Genomic DNA, 20,314 nt, shown 5'->3' with positions numbered 1-20,314 from the left:
TCCCTTCTCAGATCCTCATCGCCTGCACTCGGGAGCGTGTGTGCAGAAGCCGTAGCTTGTTTGACCAGCTGAGAACTTAAAGATATTAACAGAGACACACGTAGATGGACATACAGAGAGAGAGTGACAGACAGACAAGACATGCGGAGAGATGGATATACAGAGAGACAAACACACTGAAAGACAGGGACATACAGAGAGACAGACTGACAGTCGACACAGACATATCAAGAGATGAACAGGCCACACACAGGCAAACAGACAGGGACATACAGAGAGACAGACGTACAAGAGTAAGCAGCGAGACAGTGAAAGAGATATACAGGCCAAATAAATAGCTATAGGGAGACAGACCACACATACGTACTGAGACAGACAGGCAGATCAGACATATGGAGAGACAAAGAGACAAACAGAGAGACGTGCAAAAAGAGGGACAAACATGCCATGACAGGCTACGCACACAGAAGGACATGAACAGAGCAGGCAAGCGTTGATATGGGGCAGACCACACAGACAGACTATACAACCAATGAGACAGCACATGCAATCATGACGCACGTTGTGCGATAGAGACAAGGGCTGCGCTTTGCGTTGGAGGTCGGAGATACAACTGCCACGGGAGGTTTGCACTGATGTTGTTGTTCGACCATACTTCACCACGCTGGTCAGTGACGGCTATTGGGGGGGGGGGGGGGGGGCAGGGGGCCTGGGTACAGGACCGGTTCAGATTATCATTCGCAACTGATTTTAGCCACGGCCGGGGAATCGAACTTGGGTCGCCGAGTTCTCAGTGCCGTGCGTAAAATCACTGTTCGGTCTTCCCTGCCCTGCCCGACGAGTTTGTTTTTACATGCTTTTATTATTATTTAGACGCTTTTATTATTATTTATACACTTTTATTTAACTCACTCTGTTGTTGTTGTATCCTCAAATCTTGTAACTAAATTTTAACCCAATTCCCAATGTGGTATCGACTGCAAACTTGGTATACTTATGTCATAGTGATGACAATACTATATTCTATCATAAAATAATGAAAAATATATATTTTTAAACATTATTATTTATATGTTATGTTTCGGCTTGGGTCTAATTGTCCACGCTCAACTGACATTGGCTGTAATTGCCCACGGTCCCTTTCGTTATGCCGCACGCTTTTATTTGTAGTCACTTACAACAACAGTATATAAAACATATATAATGCAAAGTACTTGAACAGAAAAAAACAACATTCAAAACTTTTTTAGTACATTTAATAAAAGCGTGTTTAAAAAAAGAGTTGATTTAAATATATATTATTTTATTTAGCAGCCACACCGATCTGGCTCTGCCGAGGGGTCTCGTGAGGATTGTGATTAGGACAAGAGCCCCCCCCCCCCCCCCCGGGACAACAGCGAGCTGGAGGCGTCTTCTGGGGGTCGTGAGACGCTGGCGCCTCACGACCCCCACCCTGCTTAGGTGGGGGTCGTGGGCTCAGGGCCCCCAGCCTGTGTGGAGCTTACATCGGGGAGGGGGGGGGGGCAGGGGGAAGATAGTCAACATTCTAAAGGGGTCCGGATGTAGAGTGAGGGGGGGGATAGTCAACATTCTAAAGGGGTCCGGATGTAGAGTGAGGGGGGGGATAGTCAACATTCTAAAGGGGTCCGGACGTAGAGTGAGGGGAGGGATAGTCAACATTCTAAAGGGGTCCGGATGTAGAGTGAGGGGGGGATAGTCAACATTCTAAAGGGGTCTGGATGTAGAGTGAGGGGGGGGATAGTCAACATTCTAAAGGGGTCCGGATGTAGAGTGAGGGGGGGGATAGTCAACATTCTAAAGGGGTCCTGATGTAGAGTGAGGGGGGGGATAGTCAACATTCTAAAGGGGTCCGGATGTAGAGTGAGGGGGGGGATAGTCAACATTCTAAAGGGGTCCGGATGTAGAGTGAGGGGGGGGATAGTCAACATTCTAAAGGGGTCCGGATGTAGAGTGAGGGGGGGGATAGTCAACATTCTAAAGGGGTCCTGATGTAGAGTGAGGGGGGGGATAGTCAACATTCTAAAGGGGTCCGGATGTAGAGTGAGGGGGGGGGGGATAGTCAACATTCTAAAGGGGTCCGGATGTAGAGTGAGGGGGGGATAGTCAACATTTTAAAGGGGTCCGGATGTAGAGTGAGGGGGGGGATAGTCAACATTCTAAAGGGGTCCGGATGTAGAGTGAGGGGGGGGGATAGTCAACATTCTAAAGGGGTCCAGATGTAGAGTGAGGGGGGGGGGATAGTCAACATTCTAAGGGGTCCGGATGTAGAGTGAGGGGGGGGATAGTCAACATTCTAAAGGGGCCCTGATGTAGAGTGAGGGGGGGGATAGTCAACATTCTAAAGGGGTCCGGATGTAGAGTGAGGGGGGGGATAGTCAACATTCTAAAGGGGTCCAGATGTAGGGTGAGGGGGGGGATAGTCAACATTCTAAAGGGGTCCTGATGTAGAGTGAGGGGGGGGATAGTCAACATTCTAAAGGGGTCCGGATGTAGAGTGAGGGGGGGGATAGTCAACATTCTAAAGGGGTCCGGATGTAGAGTGAGGGGGGGGATAGTCAACATTCTAAAGGGGTCCGGATGTAGAGTGAGGGGGGGGATAGTCAACATTCTAAAGGGGTCCGGATGTAGAGTGAGGGGGGGGATAGTCAACATTCTAAAGGGGTCCGGATGTAGAGTGAGGGGGGGGATAGTCAACATTCTAAAGGGGTCCGGATGTAGAGTGAGGGGGGGTGATAGTCAACATTCTAAAGGGGTCCGGATGTAGAGTGAGGGGGGGGATAGTCAACATTCTAAAGGGGTCCGGATGTAAAGTGAGGGGGGGGATAGTCAACATTCTAAAAGGGTCCGGATTTAGAGTGAGGGGGAGGATAGTCAACATTCTAAAGGGGTCCGGATGTAGAGTGAGGGGGGGGGGGGATAGTCAACATTCTAAAGGGGTCCGGATGTAGAGTGAGGGGGGGGATAGTCAACATTCTAAAGGGGTCCGGATGTAGAGTGAGGGGGGGGATAGTCAACATTTTAAAGGGGTCCGGATGTAGAGTGAGGGGGGTGATAGTCAACATTCTAAAGGGGTCCTGATGTAGAGTGAGGGGGGGGATAGTCAACATTCTAAAGGGGTTCTGATGTAGAGTGAGGTGGGGGATAGTCAACATTCTAAAGGGGTCCGGATGTAGAGTGAGGGGGGGGGGGATAGTCAACATTCTAAAGGGGTCCGGATGTAGAGTGAGGGGGGGGGATAGTCAACAGTCTAAAGGGGTCCGGATGAAGAGTGAGGGGGGGTGATAGTCAACATTCTAAAGGGGTCCGGATGTAGAGTGAGGGGGGGATAGTCAACATTCTAAAGGGGTCCTGATGTAGAGTGAGGGGGGGATAGTCAACATTCTAAAGGGGTCCGGATGTAGAGTGAGGGGGGGGATAGTCAACATTCTAAAGGGGTCCGGATGTAGAGTGAGGGGGGGGATAGTCAACATTCTAAAGGGGTCCGGATGTAGAGTGAGGGGGGGGATAGTCAACATTCTAAAGGGGTCCGGATGTAGAGTGAGGGGGGGGATAGTCAACATTCTAAAGGGGTTCGGATGTAGGGTGGGGGGGGAAGGAAACTCTATAAATACTATAACATCAGGTATGAAAAAAGACTATTAGCAAATATGCACTGTTAGCTCGATATACCTGCAGAGACAACAGCTAGATATACCTGCAGAGACAACAGCTAGATATACCTGCAGAGACAACACATATACCTGCAGAGACAACAGCTAGATATACCTGCAGAGACAACAGCTAGATATACCTGCAGAGACAACAGCTAGATATACCTGCATAGACAACAGCTAGATATACCTGCAGAGACAACAGCTAGATATACCTGCAGAGACAACAGCTAGATATACCTGCAGAGACAACAGATATACCTGCAGAGACAACAGCTAGATATACCTGCAGAGACAACAGCTAGATATACCTGCAGAGACAACAGCTAGATATACCTGCAGAGACAACAGCTCGATATACCTGGAAGGCATCGCACAGCTAACGTGCATTTCGTGCCCTTCATGGGAGCAATAGGCGAACAAAGCTCCCGGGACATGTGCAGCACACTCACCTGAATCCAAGTATCTGGATCTCCCTGAACGTCGGTCCAATTTTCGCGTACTCCACCCTGAGCTGTGAACGGGGAGAGAACGGTGTGTTACAGCTCGTCAGGTGGTGCGTGGTGGTGCGTGGAGAGAGCGGTGTGTTACAGCTCGTCAGGTGGTGCGTGGTGGTGCGGCTGGCGTCGTAACCAGAAGCCAAAAAACCACGACCGGCATGTATCCCTGAATGAGCACCATCCAGCTCGCACCTCCGATTGGGGCACTGCGGTGACGAGATGTTAACAACCTCGCCTGATCTACAGGAGGTCATGGGCTTCGATCCCGACCCTACCATCTGTATATTAAGAGTCTGCATGTAGTATCTCTATCTGTCCCCGGGGTCACGTGGATTTTTCTCCGGGCCCTCTGGGTTTTCCCTCCACGTTTGTTAGAAGGTAAATCATCGAAACACACATTAAGCACGGTCACGTAATTACAACTTACTTTGTTTCATCAAACCCTCTGTCTTTATGAACATTGTAATGTTTTTTAACGATTGAGTGCAAGGCTGCAGTCAAGGTTAAGAACCACTGGTCTTGAAGCATCCAGCAGCATCCCAATTCCTTGCGTGACGATGCTACGCCGAGGCAGCCGTTACGACCGCTTCTTCCTCAGGGGCCGTCCATAAATGACGTCACGCGATTTTGGACGATTTTTGACCCCCCCCCCTCGTCACACGGCGTCACAAAAAGTCAAACCCCCCCTCAAATATGACGTCACAAAACTCTGCCCTCCCCCCCCAAAACCATATTTCCATTTTGAAAAATAAAACATGCTTCAAATCGCTTTAAACTATTGTCATTGTAGTGCGTATTTAATGCGGCGCTGCACTCTGATGTTGTAGGAGAAAACATTAAAAAGTGTATTTAATTAAGTAGAACGTGTTGTCTATATTTAAAGCTGCGCATTTTGATGTGACGTCACATTTCTCACCCCCCTCCCCAGGTGCGTGACGTCATTTATGGACGGCCCCTCAACCGCGTTGCATGCAACTGGCGTTATGAAGGCACCACGCATTGTAACAGGAGAACAGAGCGCACATGCACACACACGGACGGCAAATGCATCGTCCACAACGGCACGGCCCTGGATGGGGTGCTGGCCTTGGTTTGGATGACCGCTCGCAGACTTTCCAACATTCTCGGAGGTGAAAAGTCCTGCAACGGTGTGGACGCACTGCGTGTTGGACCTCTTTTGCACCGTACGTAGCCAACCGTGCTCATCGGAGGTGCGGGGTGAAGGATAACGCAACTAAAAGCTGATCTAAAGAAATGAGTTTTCAATCCAGATTGAAAAAAAACAAAAGATTGGGAGAGGCCAAGAATGGGAACAAGATGGTGCTTGAAGACGTACTGTATAGGAAAGGGGTGTGCGTACAGTGAAGTCCATCGCTGTCAACCCCTTACCAGTGCCCGACCTTATCACAGACCAATTCAGGACCTCACTGGTCACCACGTGCCCTTATAAATCTCAACGTTCAACCTACAAAGTGGCCGATTGCTTGACCGACGCCGCTAACCCCCCCTCCTCCTGCCATGCCTTGCGAAGGTGGGAAACCCCCCCCCTAAGGGCAACTCCCAGCACGAGGTGGCTGATGATGTCACCTCGCCTCCCGTCCAGCGGCACACGTGGGAACAGCGAAAGGCGACAGTGCGATGCAACAGCTATGCACGTCACCGTACGCCCACCCATTTCCTTTGCAGTCCCTCGCCAAGCGGAGTTCTTCTTGTTCCCACAACAACAACAACCACCACCAAAGTTCACCAACCGGTCCCCAGCTCCGATTGTTTCCCTTCGCGTGTGCGCCACTGAACGGCGCCCCGCAGCGAGCTGCCTGCCCGCTGAGTCACGCGGGGCGCTGACGGCTCGACATGAGGAAGTTGTCGAACAGGTGGGGTCGCTTTGCATAGCAGTGCGCGTGTGTGTGTGTGAATGTACCTGAGTGTGTGTGTGTGAACGTACGTGTGTGTGTGTGAATGTACGTGTGTGTGTGTGAATGTACGTGAGTGTGTGTGTGTGTGCATGTACCTGAGTGCGTGTGTGTGTGAGAATGTACGTGAGAGCGTGTGTGAGTGAATGTACGTGAGTGCGTGCGTGTGAATGTACGTGAGTGTGTGTGTGAATGTACGTGAGTGTGTGTGTGTGAATGTACCTGAGTGTGTGTGTGTGAATGTACCTGAGTGCGTGTGTGTGTGAATGTACGTGAGTGTGTGTGTGTGAATGTACGTGAGTGTGTGTGTGAATGTACGTGAGTGTGTGTGTGAATGTACCTGAGTGTGTGTGTGTGTGAATGTACCTGAGTGCGTGTGTGTGTGAATGTACGTGAGTGTGTGTGTGTGAATGTACGTGAGTGTGTGTGTGTGAATGAATGTACGTGAGTGCGTGTGTGAGTGAATGTACGTGAGTGCGTGCGTGTGAATGTACGTGAGTGCGTGCGTGTGAATGTACGTGAGTGTGTGTGTGAATGTACGTGAGTGCGTGCGTGTGAATGTACGTGAGTGTGTGTGTGAATGTACGTGAGAGCGTGTGTGTGTGTGAATGTACGTGAGTGCGTATGTGAATGAATGTACGTGAGTGTGTGAATGTATGTGAGTGTATGTGTGAATGTACGTGAGTGCGCGTGTGTGTGTGAATGTACCTGAGTGTGTGTGTGTGAATGTACGTGAGAGCGTGTGTGTGTGTGAATGTACGTGAGTGTGTGTGTGAATGTACCTGAGAGCGTGTGTGAATGTACCTGAGAGCGTGGGTGCGTGTGTGTGAATGTACGTGAGTGCGTGTGTGTGTGTGAATGTACGTGAGTGCGTGTGTGGGGAGCGATAGTGCGTGTGTGGGGAGCGATAGTGTAGCGGTTAGCGCACTGCGCTATGAACCTGGCGACCCGGGTTCGATTCCCGCTCACGGCCAACACCAGTGACGATTATCTGAACCGGTCCCGGGCCTCCCCTAGGTCGACTCAGCCTCAAATGAGTACCTGGTGCGGTGTGTAAATATCGCCACTAGGGAGACAAAGGCGGTCGGGCGTGGTGCTGGCCACCCACCCCCTCGTGTACCGTTCCGGCCTTCATAGGTGCTCGCTAACAGCACTTGCCCCTACAGTCTGTTACAGGCTATATGGGGGATCTTTGTTGTTTTATCTTTGTGTGTGTGAATGTACCTGAGTGTGTGTGTGTGAATGTACGTGAGTGTGTGTGTGAATGTACCTGAGAGCGTGGGTGTGTGTGTGAATGTACGTGAATGTATGTGAGTGTGTGTGTGAATGTACGTGAGTGTGTGTGTGAATGTACGTGAGTGCGCGTGTGTGTGTGAATGTACGTGAGAGCGTGTGTGTGTGTGTGAATGTACCTGAATGTGTGTGTGTGTGTGAATGTACCTGAGTGTGTGTGTGTGAATGTACGTGAGAGCGTGTGTGTGTGTGTGAATGTACCTGAGTGTGTGTGTGAATGTACGTGAGAGCGTGTGTGAATGTACGTGAGTGTGTGTGTGAATGTACCTGAGAGCGTGTGTGTGTGTGTGAATGTGCGTGAGAGCGTGTGTGTGTGTGAAACATTTAGGCTGGCCTGCCAACGATCCATCCTGGGTTTAACCAGACTGGATTGTGTGAGGAGCTCACAAATCCTTGAAAGATCTGGGCAGGGTCCCATCGGTGAGCTCCTCCGGCAGGCAAGGCTGCGATGGCTGGGTCATGTAGCCCGCATGCCCAGCCACCGCATGCCGAAACAGCTTTTGTTTGGCCGGATTGAGGGGGCTAAGCGGGCGCGGCACGGGCTAGAGAAGGGATGGAGTGATGTGGTACAGGAGGACGTGGAGCTGAGTGGACTTGCCGATGACTGGTACCAGCGGTGTCAAGATCGGCCTCTGTGGAGGAGGCTCGTGAAGGATGCTACTGGGCAGTTGGAGGCAGTCGCCCTCCAACAACAACGGAGGGCGGAGGAGCAACGCTCACAACAACGAGCGGAGCGCCGGGTGGCTAAAGCACAGCAGGTTGGCACAGTAGGGGGCACAGGTGGTGCATCAGCCAGTCATCTCAGTCAGTCGACCCGTGGCACCTGGGTCTGCCCAGTGACCTCCTGCCAGCGGGCGTTCGACACTTCACGTGGCCTCACGGTGCACATAGCCTGGCACAAGCGTCGTGGTGACGTCACCGCCACTTAGTGGCGAATGGCGGTTGTTGTTGTTGTTGTATGAATGTACGTGAGTGCGTGTGTGTGCGTGTGTGTGTTGGCCACGAGCGGGAATCGAACTCGGATCACCGGGTTTGTAGCGCAGCGCGCTAACCAATACACTACCGCTCCCCACTGTGTGTGTGTGTGTGCAAACACTCAACGTTCTAACCGCTACACCACACACATACACACACTGACACAGGAACACACACACACTGACACAGGAACACTCACACACTGACACAGGAACACACACACACTGACACAGGAACACTCACACACTGACACAGGAACACACACACACTGACACAGGAACACACACACACTGACACAGGAACACACACACACTGACACAGGAACACTCACACACTGACACAGGAACACTCACACACTGACACAGGAACACACACACACCCAAGCATTAGCAGACCCTTGCCTTGGCACTACTCACAATTTTTAGGATATCGCTTTCCAACTCCTTGTACTTGGCCGAGGTGGGGTCCTTCAAGTCCTCCGTGAAATCTATCCCCATCTTCAACGACGTCTTAAAGGTATCTGTGTAACAGAGAGGACAATGACCCTCTCACAGACCCTCAACCCCCCCCCGCGGGAAGGGAATAGTTTCACGCAACATCCGCGCGTGATCCACCAACCATTGCTGCTGCTGCCTCCGCTGTCACTCCAGGCAGCCGCGTACAGCAGCAGCGTAGTCACCACCGCGCGGTTTAAAGGGGGGCGGCTGCGGTCACTTGAAACATGAAATGTCTTTTTTGGGGGTTAGCGTAAATTTAAATGTGCCGTTAAACCCGCCACCACCCGACACAGACCGTTAGCAAGGTTTGGGTTTAACGACACGTTTATATTTACGCGATCTAGCCCCAAAAGCATTTATTGTGGATAATATTTGTGTCGAAAGCCCGACTGCTGCTACTGCTGCTGCGACGTGTTAAACACACGTGGAAGAGGCATCGTGTCAAGCTCGATCAGAGCAGCCCGTGACGCCGTCGTCTGCTCGGCCTCTCTCGACAACATTCTACTTTGCCTCTCGTGGGGGGCTATTTGGAGGGGGGGGCGAGGTGTGTGGAGGGGGGAGCGAGGTGTGTGGAGGGGGGGGCGAGGTGTGTGGAGGGGGGGGCGAGGTGTGTGGAGGGGGGGGTGAGGTGTGTGGAGGGGAGGCGAGGTGTGTGGAGGGGGGGCAGTTCCAGTCGTGACTCGCCGCGCGTGGTTCCTGGGACCCCCCCCCCGTGGACTCACTCAAGGGCGGGGGGCGAGGAGAGGTGACAGTGATCGGCTTCACTGTGGTCCCTGCCGTCGTGGTGGTCACCGTTGTTGTGGGCGTTGTTGTTGTTGGTGTTGTTGTTGGCGTTGTTGTTGTTGGTGTTGTTGTTGGCGTTGTTGTTGTTGGCGTTGTTGTTGGCGTTGTTGTTGGCGTTGTTGTTGGTGGTGGTGTTGTTGGCGTTGTTGTTGGTGTGGTTGTTGGCGTTGTTGTTGGCGTTGTTGTTGGTGGTGGTGTTGTGGTTGTTAACGTTGTGAGTGCTGTGCTGGTTAGGTTGGCGGCCGTAGTGACGTTGGGCGTGGTTGTCGGCGTGCTTGGAGGGGGAGGCGCGCTGCACTGGAAGGGGTCCGGGGGTGTCCCCCGGACGCAGCTGCACCCCTGCGGGGGTCCCCAGGGGTCCGAGGAGCAGGGCCCCAGCGCCTGGCAGGTGGAGGTGTTCCACAGCAGCCCCGCTCCGCACCGACACTGCGTCTCGTTGCCTTGGGGGACACACTCTGAGAAGGGGGCCGGGGGGGGGGGATGAGATAGAGGTGGTGGTGATGAAGATCATGACTGCGGTGGTGAGGGTAGGAGGGGGTAGTGATGGTGATGACAGTTACGGTGGTCAGAGTGGTGGTGGTGGTGTTGGGTGATACTGATCGTGATGATGGTGATGATGATCATCATGATGACGATCGCTGTGGCTCGGGTGAAGGTGGTGGGTGGCGATGGTAGTCATGATGACGATTACGATCGGATTAGGAATGATGATGATGGTGATGATGATGACGCGGGAGACGACCATGGCAGGTGACGCGTGAAGAATCATACGAAGCAGTAGCAGCGGCATCATCATCATGAGCAGTGCCGTCATCATCATCATGAGTAGTGTCATCATCATCATGAGTAGTGCCGTCATCATCATGAGTAGTGCCGTCATCATCATCATGAGTAGTGCTGTCATCATCATGAGTAATGCCGTCATCATCATCATGAGTAGTGTCATCATCATCATGAGTAGTGCCATCATCATCATGAGTAGTGCCGTCGTCATCATGAGTAGTGCTGTCATCATCATGAGTAGTGCTGTCATCATCATCATCATGAGTAGTGCCGTCATCATCATGAGTAGTGCCGTCGTCATCATGAGTAGTGCTGTCATCATCATAATGAGTAGTGCTGTCATCATCATCATGAGTAGTGCCGTCATCATCATCATCATGAGTAGTGCCATCATCATCATGAGTAGTGCCATCATCATCATGAGTATTGCCGTCATCATCATGAGTAGTGCCGTCGTCATCATCATCATGAATAGTGCCGTCGTCATCATCATCATGAGTAGTGCCGTCATCATCATCATCATGAGTAGTGCCGTCATCATCATGATTATGATGATGATGACGGCATCATCATCATGACACGCACCCCGCACACGTGCGCACACACACCCACCCCGCACACGCACACACACACCCCGCACACGTGTGCACACCCACCCCGCACACGCACACACACACCCCGCACACGTGTGCACACGCACCCCGCACACGCGCACACACCCCGCACCCACGCGGGCACACACACCCCGCACACGTGCGCACACACACCCCGCACCCACGCGGGCACACACCGCTGATGAGCACGGGATCGGTGATGTTGACGTAGCTGCCGTTGAAGGATAACAGAGGGAGGTTGAGCAGAAGGTTGATGAGGGTTTGTTTGTCAAAGAACTCGTCCGTGCTGGAGATCTCCAGCTCCACCAGGAACGACTGCGTCGGGGCAGCTGCCGACAGAGACCACAGAGTCACCATAGAGCACGAATCAAAGACAAAGATCCCCCGCGTAGCCTCAACAAACTGTTGGGGCAAGTGCTGTTAGCGAGTAGCACTTACGAAGGCGTAGGTGCTACACGAGGGGTTGGATGGCCAGCATGACGCCCGACCGCCTTTGTCTCCCCAATAGCAAAGTTTACACACCGCTCTCGGTAAGTATTTGAAGCCGAGTTGACCTAGGGGAGGCCCACGACCGGTCTAAATAATCGTCACTGGTGTTGGTGGCCATGAGCGAGAAACGAACTCCGGTCGCTGGGTTCGTAGCGCAGCGTAGCGCTAACCAGCTGCCCCGCCACTGCCCCCCAAGTTGTTTTGACCAGGTGCTGTTCATGACGAACGTGCGGATTTGTGTTTTTATCTGACCGCCATAGCAGTCCCTTGGTGTTTTAGTTTTCGTGTTGTCATTTTAGCTTTGAGTTTGTGAGGAGAGAAAAAAAAGGAGACGCGGTTGGAGGCGTTACCTCGTGCGACCCGCGCTGCGCGTGCACCCTCCGTGCTCCCTGCACCCTGGGGGCACCGGGAAGAGACGAGAGGAAGTGTCAGCAGAACTCATTCCGCACGGCACGTGACCTCATTCCGCACGACTGTCGACCACGTGTGGGTGGTTGGTGGTGTTGGCAGTGGTGATGGGTGGAACGGTGATGGTGGCTATTGGGGTATTGGTGATGATTGCAATGGTTATGGTAGGTTTGCGGTTGATGATGATGTGGTGGTGGTGCTGCATCGTCATGATCATGTCATCATCGACAACATTTATATCATCATTGTGCACAAATAACAAATAACTCAACACATTCGTCAATCGCACTGTGGCCTTAAAAGGAAAAGTATAATCGGCGACGTTTTGGGCAGCAGCCTTTCTTCAAAGCACATGATTGAGATGTGTTGCAATGTGTACACCCCTGGCAGCGCTGTGATTTGTTTTTTATCATCACGCTGAGTGTGATCGATGATGTATATGATTGATACTGTGCGATGTGCATTGAATTACTGATTTATCGCCAGTCTGTGTGTACTCAAGGACATGACATGCGCAACACAATACAAAGATAAAGATCCCCGTATAGCCTTTAACCGGCTCTGAGGGCAAGTGTTGTTAGCGAGTAGCACCTACGAACGCCGGCACGGCGCACGAGAGGGCGGGTGTCCAACCACACGCCTGGCCGCCTTTGTTTCCCCAGTGCTGATGCTTACACACTTGCACCGTGTATTCATCGAAGTCTCAGTCGACCCAGGGGAGGCACGTGACCGGTTCGAACATTCCCCACCGGATGTCGGCCATGAGCGGCAGTCGAACTCGGGTGGCTGGGGTTCGCGACACCTGCTGCCCCCCCCCCCCATGCCGTGCGTGTTTCGCCCGTCGTGCCAGGCGTCTCCGACTGGCTCGACGGGTTTCACGCCCGGCACGAAGTCGCTCGCATTCTTGACGCCCCCTGTCTCTTTTGTCGGACTGGCCCGGGGAGGCGGAACGGGGTTTGCGTAAATAACCCCCACCCCCCCCACCGTCGAACACGCGGCACGTGCCTACATGGCTTGCGGGAATGCCGTTGTTGAACATCTCATCAGCCGTGGTCAATCCACCGCTGGATGTAAATCGCCCGTTCTGTACCCGCTCCGCACGTGAGCGGCTCATTTCATCGCTCCATCTCCCCACTCGTGCGCGTTCCGTCCCTTGGCCGCCGCTCCGTTATGAACCTCGACCATCGGTCGTGCTCACTCCCCCGCCGGGCATGCTGAGTCCTGCCCGTGCCCACCGTTCTCAACAGTGTGAGTGGCGATGTCATTCACCTGCGCGTGCGTTTCCTAATCCACGCCTTTAGCAACCACTTTGTGTGTCTTCCGTGCCTAGCAAGGGCTCAAACTAACACTACCTCGCGGCCATGCCCCACGGTATCAGCAGCAGCAGAATGGTTATCATCATTAGCAGCAGCGTGTTTTCGGATATTGGCGTTAATTGATTCACAAACTAAACGCAATTATGTTGCTTATTATATTTAACGCCCCATCTCCTCCTCTACAGGATGGTCCAGATGTCTTGTAACCCCCCCCCCCCCCCAATTCATTGACCCCAAACATTGTTTTTTTCATTTTAATATTCATTTCTATTTGAAATAAACCTTACTTTTAAAATATTACGTTTTAGAGAATTAAATGGGGGTCAAATGACACCTGGACCACTCTCTTACACGTTGTGTGATGCTGGCAGTCGTAGTACCCCGTTCCTGTGCTAACCACTGTGATCAGTGGAGCTACTCCCCGCAGATTTCTGCTATCAAATGAGCACCAACCCCGATGTGAAGGCTCAGGAGCAGCATCAGGGCCGGGGTGATCCGGGCGAGTTGCTCCATCGATCCTCGGGCGAGGCTCGTGGGGTTCACAGATCTCGACTCCAAGGACCTCGATCCTCCTTGACCTCCTCACCTCCTGGTCGCTGAACCCAAGGAGTTCCTCTGTTGGTAATGGACAACAGAAGCAGAATATATATACACAATTTGTATTATTGAATCACGATTTGCTGAGCAAAGCCCGACAACGCCGAGTGGCCGGTAACAACAGCACCGTTAACATTGCAATAAATGAGATTTCATAGATTACTTAGATTTAGCAAGGTTATGATGAGAACTGGGGAAATGATGCGACGCATCGCTACTCCAAAGTGGGGGCGAATACGCAGAACGAGAAGTGATGTGGCCTGGGGTGTGGTGAGTGGGTGAGCGAGTGTATTGGTGAGTGAGTAGGTGGGTGGGTGGTTGGGTGTGTGTGTGTTGTGGCCTGCAGTGTGGTGAGTGGGTAAGAAAGTGGGTGGGTGAGTGAGTAGGTGGGTGGTTGGGTGTGTGTGTGTGTTGTGGCCTGCAGTGTGGTGAGTGGGTGAGCGAGTGGATTGGTGAGTGAGTAGGTGGGTGGGTGGTTGGGTGTGTGTGTGTGTTGTGGCCTGCAGTGTGGTGAGTAGGTGAGCGAGTGAGTAGGTGGGTGCGAGTGGTTGACTGGGTGAGTGTGATGTGACCTGCAGTGTGGTGAGTGAGTGAGCGAGTGGATTGGTGAGTGAATCGGTGGGTGGGTGAGTTGTTGTGACCCGCAGAGCGGTGGTTGAACGCAGCGTGAATGAGACGGATCAGGCGAGCTGTGAACAGAGACGACTTTAACAAAATAAAGAACGTGTCCGATATCGCCAGATCTCGAGGCTAAGCAGATTTGGACCTGCATAGTGCCACGGATGGGTGACCACCATTCACGCCAAGTTGGCATCGATGGATATGGGACCGAGGCAGCCGGTGGTCAGAAGGTGGACAGTACAACACCCAATTGTTGTACCGCACTTCGATGCTCTCGCGTCGATACCAGGCACCCCGCCTTGAAAGGCGCCGAAGTATGGCCAACGAACACCAACGACCCACTTGGTGCGTGGAGAGGCGCTCAACCAACCATGGATTTACAACAGAGGCTCAGATCGTCGGCTGCATTCCACGTGAATTGGTTCATAGGCGGTTTCACGTTTCGGGTTTACAATTCCCATGATTGATGGCACGGGCATTTCAGATTTTTGCTGCGTTGGGAGGGGGGGTCGCTAAACCGGCGTAAATATTTCGTCGCGTTGTTGTTCTCCCCCACCAATCCCCACTCAATGACTCTGCAGTGTTTGCGGGTTCGGGTTACCCACACCGCACCTGCATGTAGAGAGAAGACAAAACCCCCCATGTAGCTTACAAAGGCGATTGGAGCGAGTGTCGTCGGTGGCGAGAACCTACGACTGGTGCCACGGCGCAAATCACAATTTGCGCCATGGTCATCGTAAATTCAAGGCTGCGTCGACCTAGGGGAGGGCCCAGGACCGGTTCAGATAACCACCACTGGTGTTGGACGTGAGCGGTGAATCGAACTCGGGTGGTCGGTTCGTAGCGCAGTCACACACACACACGCGTGTGCTCAGCTGTGGCGTTACGCAATAGCCAACACAATGCCAAGAATGTAATCCACATGAACCCACGCACGAGCACACGCGCCCTCGTGATTGCTAACCTTGGTTATGAGAGTTGTCCGTTTATAAATGCGCTTTCATACCCACAACAACAGCCATTCGCTACAAAGTAGTGGAGACGTTCCCTCGGCGCTTGTGCCAGGCTAGGTGCGCTTTGAGGCCACATGAAGTGTCAAGCAGACCAACATATAGTAATAGGTTTTACCCCTTTAACTGGCACAAAAACTGACACCTTTATTCAAGGCATCATGTTTGCAATAACCACAACACAAGCAGTCAAAAAGCAAACAAAAGAGACAACTCTGATAATAATATGCACTGTCCTTGAATTTGATTGGTCAAGGGTAAAAACCTATTACTATATATCTTGTTACTGACAAAGGAGGTCTCATAATGTAAATGCTCACCCCGAGCCCTCAATACTCTGATAGTGCGCTGTTTTTTGAGTTGTACGCCTTTTGGCGTCTTCTGGTCCAACACCAGTGGAGACTAGGCTCTAATTAAAGCCGTCTCGGGTGTGGACCAATCAAATTCAAGGACAGTGCATATTATTATCAGAGTTGTCTCTTTTGTTTGCATTTTGACTGCTTGTGTTGTGGTTATTGCAAACATGATGCCTTGAATAAAGGTGTCAGTTTTTGTGCCAGTTAAAAAGGTAAAACCTATTACTATATCTTGTTACTGGCAAAGGAGGTCTCATAATGTAAATGCTCACCCCGAGCCCTCAATACTCTGATAGTGCACTGTTTTTTAGTTGTACACCTTTTGGCGTCTTCTGGTCCAACACCAGTGGAGACTAGGCTCTAAGAAAAGCCGTCTCGGGTGTGGACCAATCAAATTCAAGGACAGTGCATATTCTTATCAGAGTTGTCTCTTTTGTTTGCATTTTGACTGCTTGTGTTGTGGTTATTGCAAACATAATGCCTTGAATAAAGGTGTCAGTTTTTGTGCCAGTTAAAAGGGTAAAACCTATTACTATATCTTGTTACTGGCAAAGGAGGTCTCATAATGTAAACAGACCAACATAGTTTTAAAAATCCCCCGTATAGCTTTAACAGACCTTAGAGTCAAGTGCTGTGAGAGAGTAGCACCGATTCTTTGGGTCTTTTGGTAAAGTCACGTAGATAGGTTCAAAGAAAATAAAAAATAACCTACGTTTCGATTGCAACACAAGCGGTCGTCATCAGGACAAACGCTTGTGTTGCGATCGAAACGTCGTAGTTTACTATCTACGTGACTTTACCGAAAGACCCAGAGACTATGAATTCCTGCAATCACGAGAAATTGAAGTCAAGAGTCGCACCTATACAGGCCGGGACGGCACACACGGGGGTGGCTGGCCAGCACCACGCCCATCCGCCTTTGTTACCCGATTTGGGATGTTTTCACACCGCCCCAGGTACGTATTTGAAGCTGAGTCGACCCAGGGAAGGTCCAAGACCGGTTCAGATAATCGTCACTTGTGTTGATGACCGTGAGGGGGAATCGAACTCGGGACCCTTGGGATCGTAGCGCAGCGCGCTGCCCGCTACACTACCGCTCCCCGCATGCACACACGCACGCGCATGCAATCAAGCACACGTGCACACAGATCACTTAACACAACACAAAGACAACGATGCACCGTATAGCCTCAACGGGACGTCGGGAAAAGTGCTGTTCGCGAGCACGTGCACCAAAAGCCAGAGGCCTGACGCCTCGCGTGGCTTCTTCGCCTGCGGCCACCCCAGCCCGAAGGCACCGGCTCCATGGAAAGGGAGACTGAATGAGCTCCTCGGTCCGTGGCACGCGTCAGCTTGGTGGGCAAGGGGTGGCAGCACAGCAAGTGGGTTCCCGAACCCGTCCACATGGAGGACCTTTGGGTTGTTATCCCCTCGTGTGCGTGGGTGTGTTTTCTCACAAACTCGATGATTGGAGTAATCCAAGACCAGACGTCCCAATGTGGCAGACCCTTCTGCCATAGAGTCGGGGGTGAACAGAGGGCGTGAGGAAGTGTTCAGGTGGTGGTGAGTTTTTGTATCTATCACGGTCTGATTCACATACCAAGGCTGTGTGGCCTTTATGGAAATGTTTACGTGCACATGAGAAACACAACGCAGATGCCTCTGGACTACAGCAGTTTGAGAGACCAATGTCGACACTTTTATATTTTCTCTATCAGCCCCGGTTTTATCGGGATTGCGTTACCGTCGTTGTGTCGGCACACTGCCTAGAGTGATGCACACTGCTGTAGGAATGCTTACTGCCTAGAGGGATGCACACTGCTGTAGGTATTCTTACTGCCTAGAGGGATGCATACTGCTGTAGGTATGCACACTGCTGTAGGTATGCTTACTGCCTAGAGGGATGCACACTGCTGTAGGTATGCACACTGCTATATATGTAGTGGAGTATGAAGGTGTGTTGTGGAAACTGCGCGATTGCATGATCACACGGACAGTGTGCGGTTATCTGGGGTCAGCCTATGGAGAAGGCGTAAACAGTGTGGGTCGTCTTAGGACAGCCAGGTGCAAAGGCTGAAATGATGAGGTAACGGTTGGGCCAATTAGACAGAGGATCAGCAACGGCGGTGATTGGCTGTGGCTGTTGTCAAGGGCGAGGAGGCGTCGGGATGTCTGGAGAAGGACAGGTGTTTGAGGACGCGAAGCGTGCAGAGGCACGTTGGCCAATTAGCGATGAGAATGGGGATAAATTGGGGGAGACACAGAGAGACAGGGGTTGGTTGGAGTTGGGAGCTGGACGATGAAGACGCAGAGTTAGGAATGGAGTAGAAGCAGAGTCTAGAAACAGAGTTTGGAAACAGAGTAGAAACAGAGTTCGGAACAGAGTTGGAGACAGAGTGAGAAACGGAGTTGGAATAGCGTTAGCGGAGCTGAAGCAAGACGAAGTAGTTAGCAGTGGAGTGAGCGTAGCAATAGCGGAGCTGAAGCAAGACGAAGTAGTTAGCAGTGGAGTGAGCGTAGCGTTAGCGGAGCTGAAGCAAGACGAAGTAGTTAGCAGTGGAGTGAGCGTAGCGATAGCGGAGCTGAAGCAAGACGAAGTAGTTAGCAGTGGAGTGAGCGTAGCGTTAGCGGAGCTGAAGCAAGACGAAGTAGTTAGCAGTGGAGTGAGCGTAGCGTTAGCGGAGCTGAAGCAAAACGAAGTAGATTTGAAGCTTTCGTGACTGAAAGGATCCATACTCTTTGGCTCTATTCGGTAAAGTCACGTAGGTAAAAAAATAAACAACAAAAATCACGACGTTTCGGCCACAACACAAGTGGCCTTCATCAGGTGAAGGGACCAGACTGTCTCGAGGACAGCGCTGGAGTGAACACAGCCAAGCTCAGACCGCGACCTTTAAGCTTGTGTGAGAGGAATTAAGGTGCCTTGACAAAGGAATTAGCATAAATAAATTAACATTCAATTGGCAGACTTAGCATGGTGAACGGTGTAGAGGGGGTGAACATGTGCAAACCGGCGAGGGGGGGAGGGGGAGTTTACATATTGATGGTGTGAAAAGGGAATTTAAGCAGCTGTGAAAGTTTGGGATACCACTACTTGAAAAAATATACTGTACCATTGAAAATTAGTTTAATGTTTGGTTCGATTTAGAACATCTTTCCAATGGTTGCTTAATTTGAAACCATCTTCTCGGTTGAAATTGTCTGTGTTTGTAAATCTGAATTGCCTCGTGAACAAATCTCTGATAAAAACCCGTGGGTTTGCAAATAACCTTGGTATCGGAGAAAATTATATCGTGATCACCCACAGCGTTGTAACAGTGATCAGCTACGGCAGAAGAATTCGTTCTGCCGTGTTTCAAATCTGATTTCTGCTCGCGAATTCGGTCAGAGACATGTCGCTTTGTCTCCCCGATATAGCAATCACCGCAGGTACAACTCAATTTGTAAACCCCGGGGTACTGTAAGTCAGGAATGACATCCTTCACGGATGGGATCAGATCACGAATTTTGTGTACTGTATTGAACCGGACCTGGATCTTGTGTTTGTTTAGAATTTTGGAGATCTTTTTAGTAACGCCTGCTATACATACAGTGTGATGGTTTTGATCGGAGTATCAAGTGGTTGTTTCTGTATGGAGGGAGAAACAGCTTGGCGGATGGTACGATCAGAGTATCCATTCCTTTTGAGGGCCTTTATAGGCTGAGAGCATGAGTATGTCACTTCTGTTTTTTTAAATTCGCGAGTTCAGAGCGTTCATTTTTGCTGATGTTGCTAATGGGTTTCTTAGCATTCTTAAGAATAGTGGCTATTTCAGCTCTCGCAACATCTGCTTGGATGTGTCCTACGCCTTTGAGGGCTACATCGACCTGAGAGATGATATCATCTACTGGTATGTGTTTTGGGGTGACAGCAAAATTTAGCCCCCTAGCCAGTACTGTTTTCAGATGGTCCGAAATCGGGGTGCTACTCTGATTAATGACGATTTTGTTGACGTCTAGTTTTGTTATATGTGGAACTGTGTTCTTCTTTGATAGGTGGTTGAATTTAGAAATCAGGTTAGCTTTGCATTTGACTGACAGTGAATCAGCAGAAGAAGCAGTCATGTTGTCTACGTGATTCCAATCAGAAGGTCACATTTTTTGTGTTAACATTAAATGAGCTCGTCGGAGAGTCCTGTCTAAAGTAGTCTTATCCTTAGAGGATGAGGCAGCAGCGCAGTAGCGGCAGCAGCAGCAGAGCAGCGGCTGCACAGGCGCAGTCAACAACTCAACACATAAATAACAATACGGCCTAAAAGCACAATAGGCGAAGTTTCGGACAGCGACCCTTCCTCATAGCACATACAATAAGTATGTGCTATGATCAAGGGCCTTTGGCTGAAACGTCGCCTATTGTAATTGCTTTTTCTTTAGTTTTTTTAAGGACGCACAGTTTTATTGACGATTGTGTTGAGTGGTGTTTGTGTGTATCTAGGGTTATTCTGCTGC

At 51.1% G+C, this 20,314-nt stretch overlaps 1 protein-coding gene across 3 annotated transcripts in view; it reads right to left on the bottom strand.

The window, feature by feature from the left end:
- The window catches only part of LOC116942553 (adhesion G-protein coupled receptor F1-like), an 85,475-nt gene that overhangs the window by 53,739 nt on the left and 11,422 nt on the right, over positions 1-20,314 (bottom strand). For 2 of the 3 annotated variants that reach the window (XM_032954600.2, XM_032954601.2), the window contains exons 3-8: positions 13,696-13,857; positions 11,869-11,914; positions 11,206-11,358; positions 9,572-10,087; positions 8,769-8,872; positions 4,124-4,185 (exon numbers count right to left, since the gene is read on the bottom strand). In XM_032954600.2, the coding sequence (XP_032810491.2) occupies positions 4,124-4,185; positions 8,769-8,872; positions 9,572-10,087; positions 11,206-11,358; positions 11,869-11,914; positions 13,696-13,755 (941 nt within the window). In that variant the 5' untranslated portion in view covers positions 13,756-13,857. Of the gene's footprint in view, positions 1-4,123; positions 4,186-4,598; positions 4,781-8,768; positions 8,873-9,571; positions 10,088-11,205; positions 11,359-11,868; positions 11,915-13,695; positions 13,858-20,314 lie in introns of those variants that run through there. The other variant, XM_076067185.1, reaches the window with a different exon arrangement.

Source organism: Petromyzon marinus, chromosome 15, assembly GCF_048934315.1.
Source record: "Petromyzon marinus isolate PM22_M1 ecotype Great Lakes invasive population chromosome 15, UKy_Petmar_22M1.pri1.0, whole genome shotgun sequence".
Classification (NCBI taxonomy): domain Eukaryota; kingdom Metazoa; phylum Chordata; class Hyperoartia; order Petromyzontiformes; family Petromyzontidae; genus Petromyzon; species Petromyzon marinus.
Note: the sequence above shows the minus strand (reverse complement) of the source record. Positions and strands in the feature narration are given on the sequence as shown.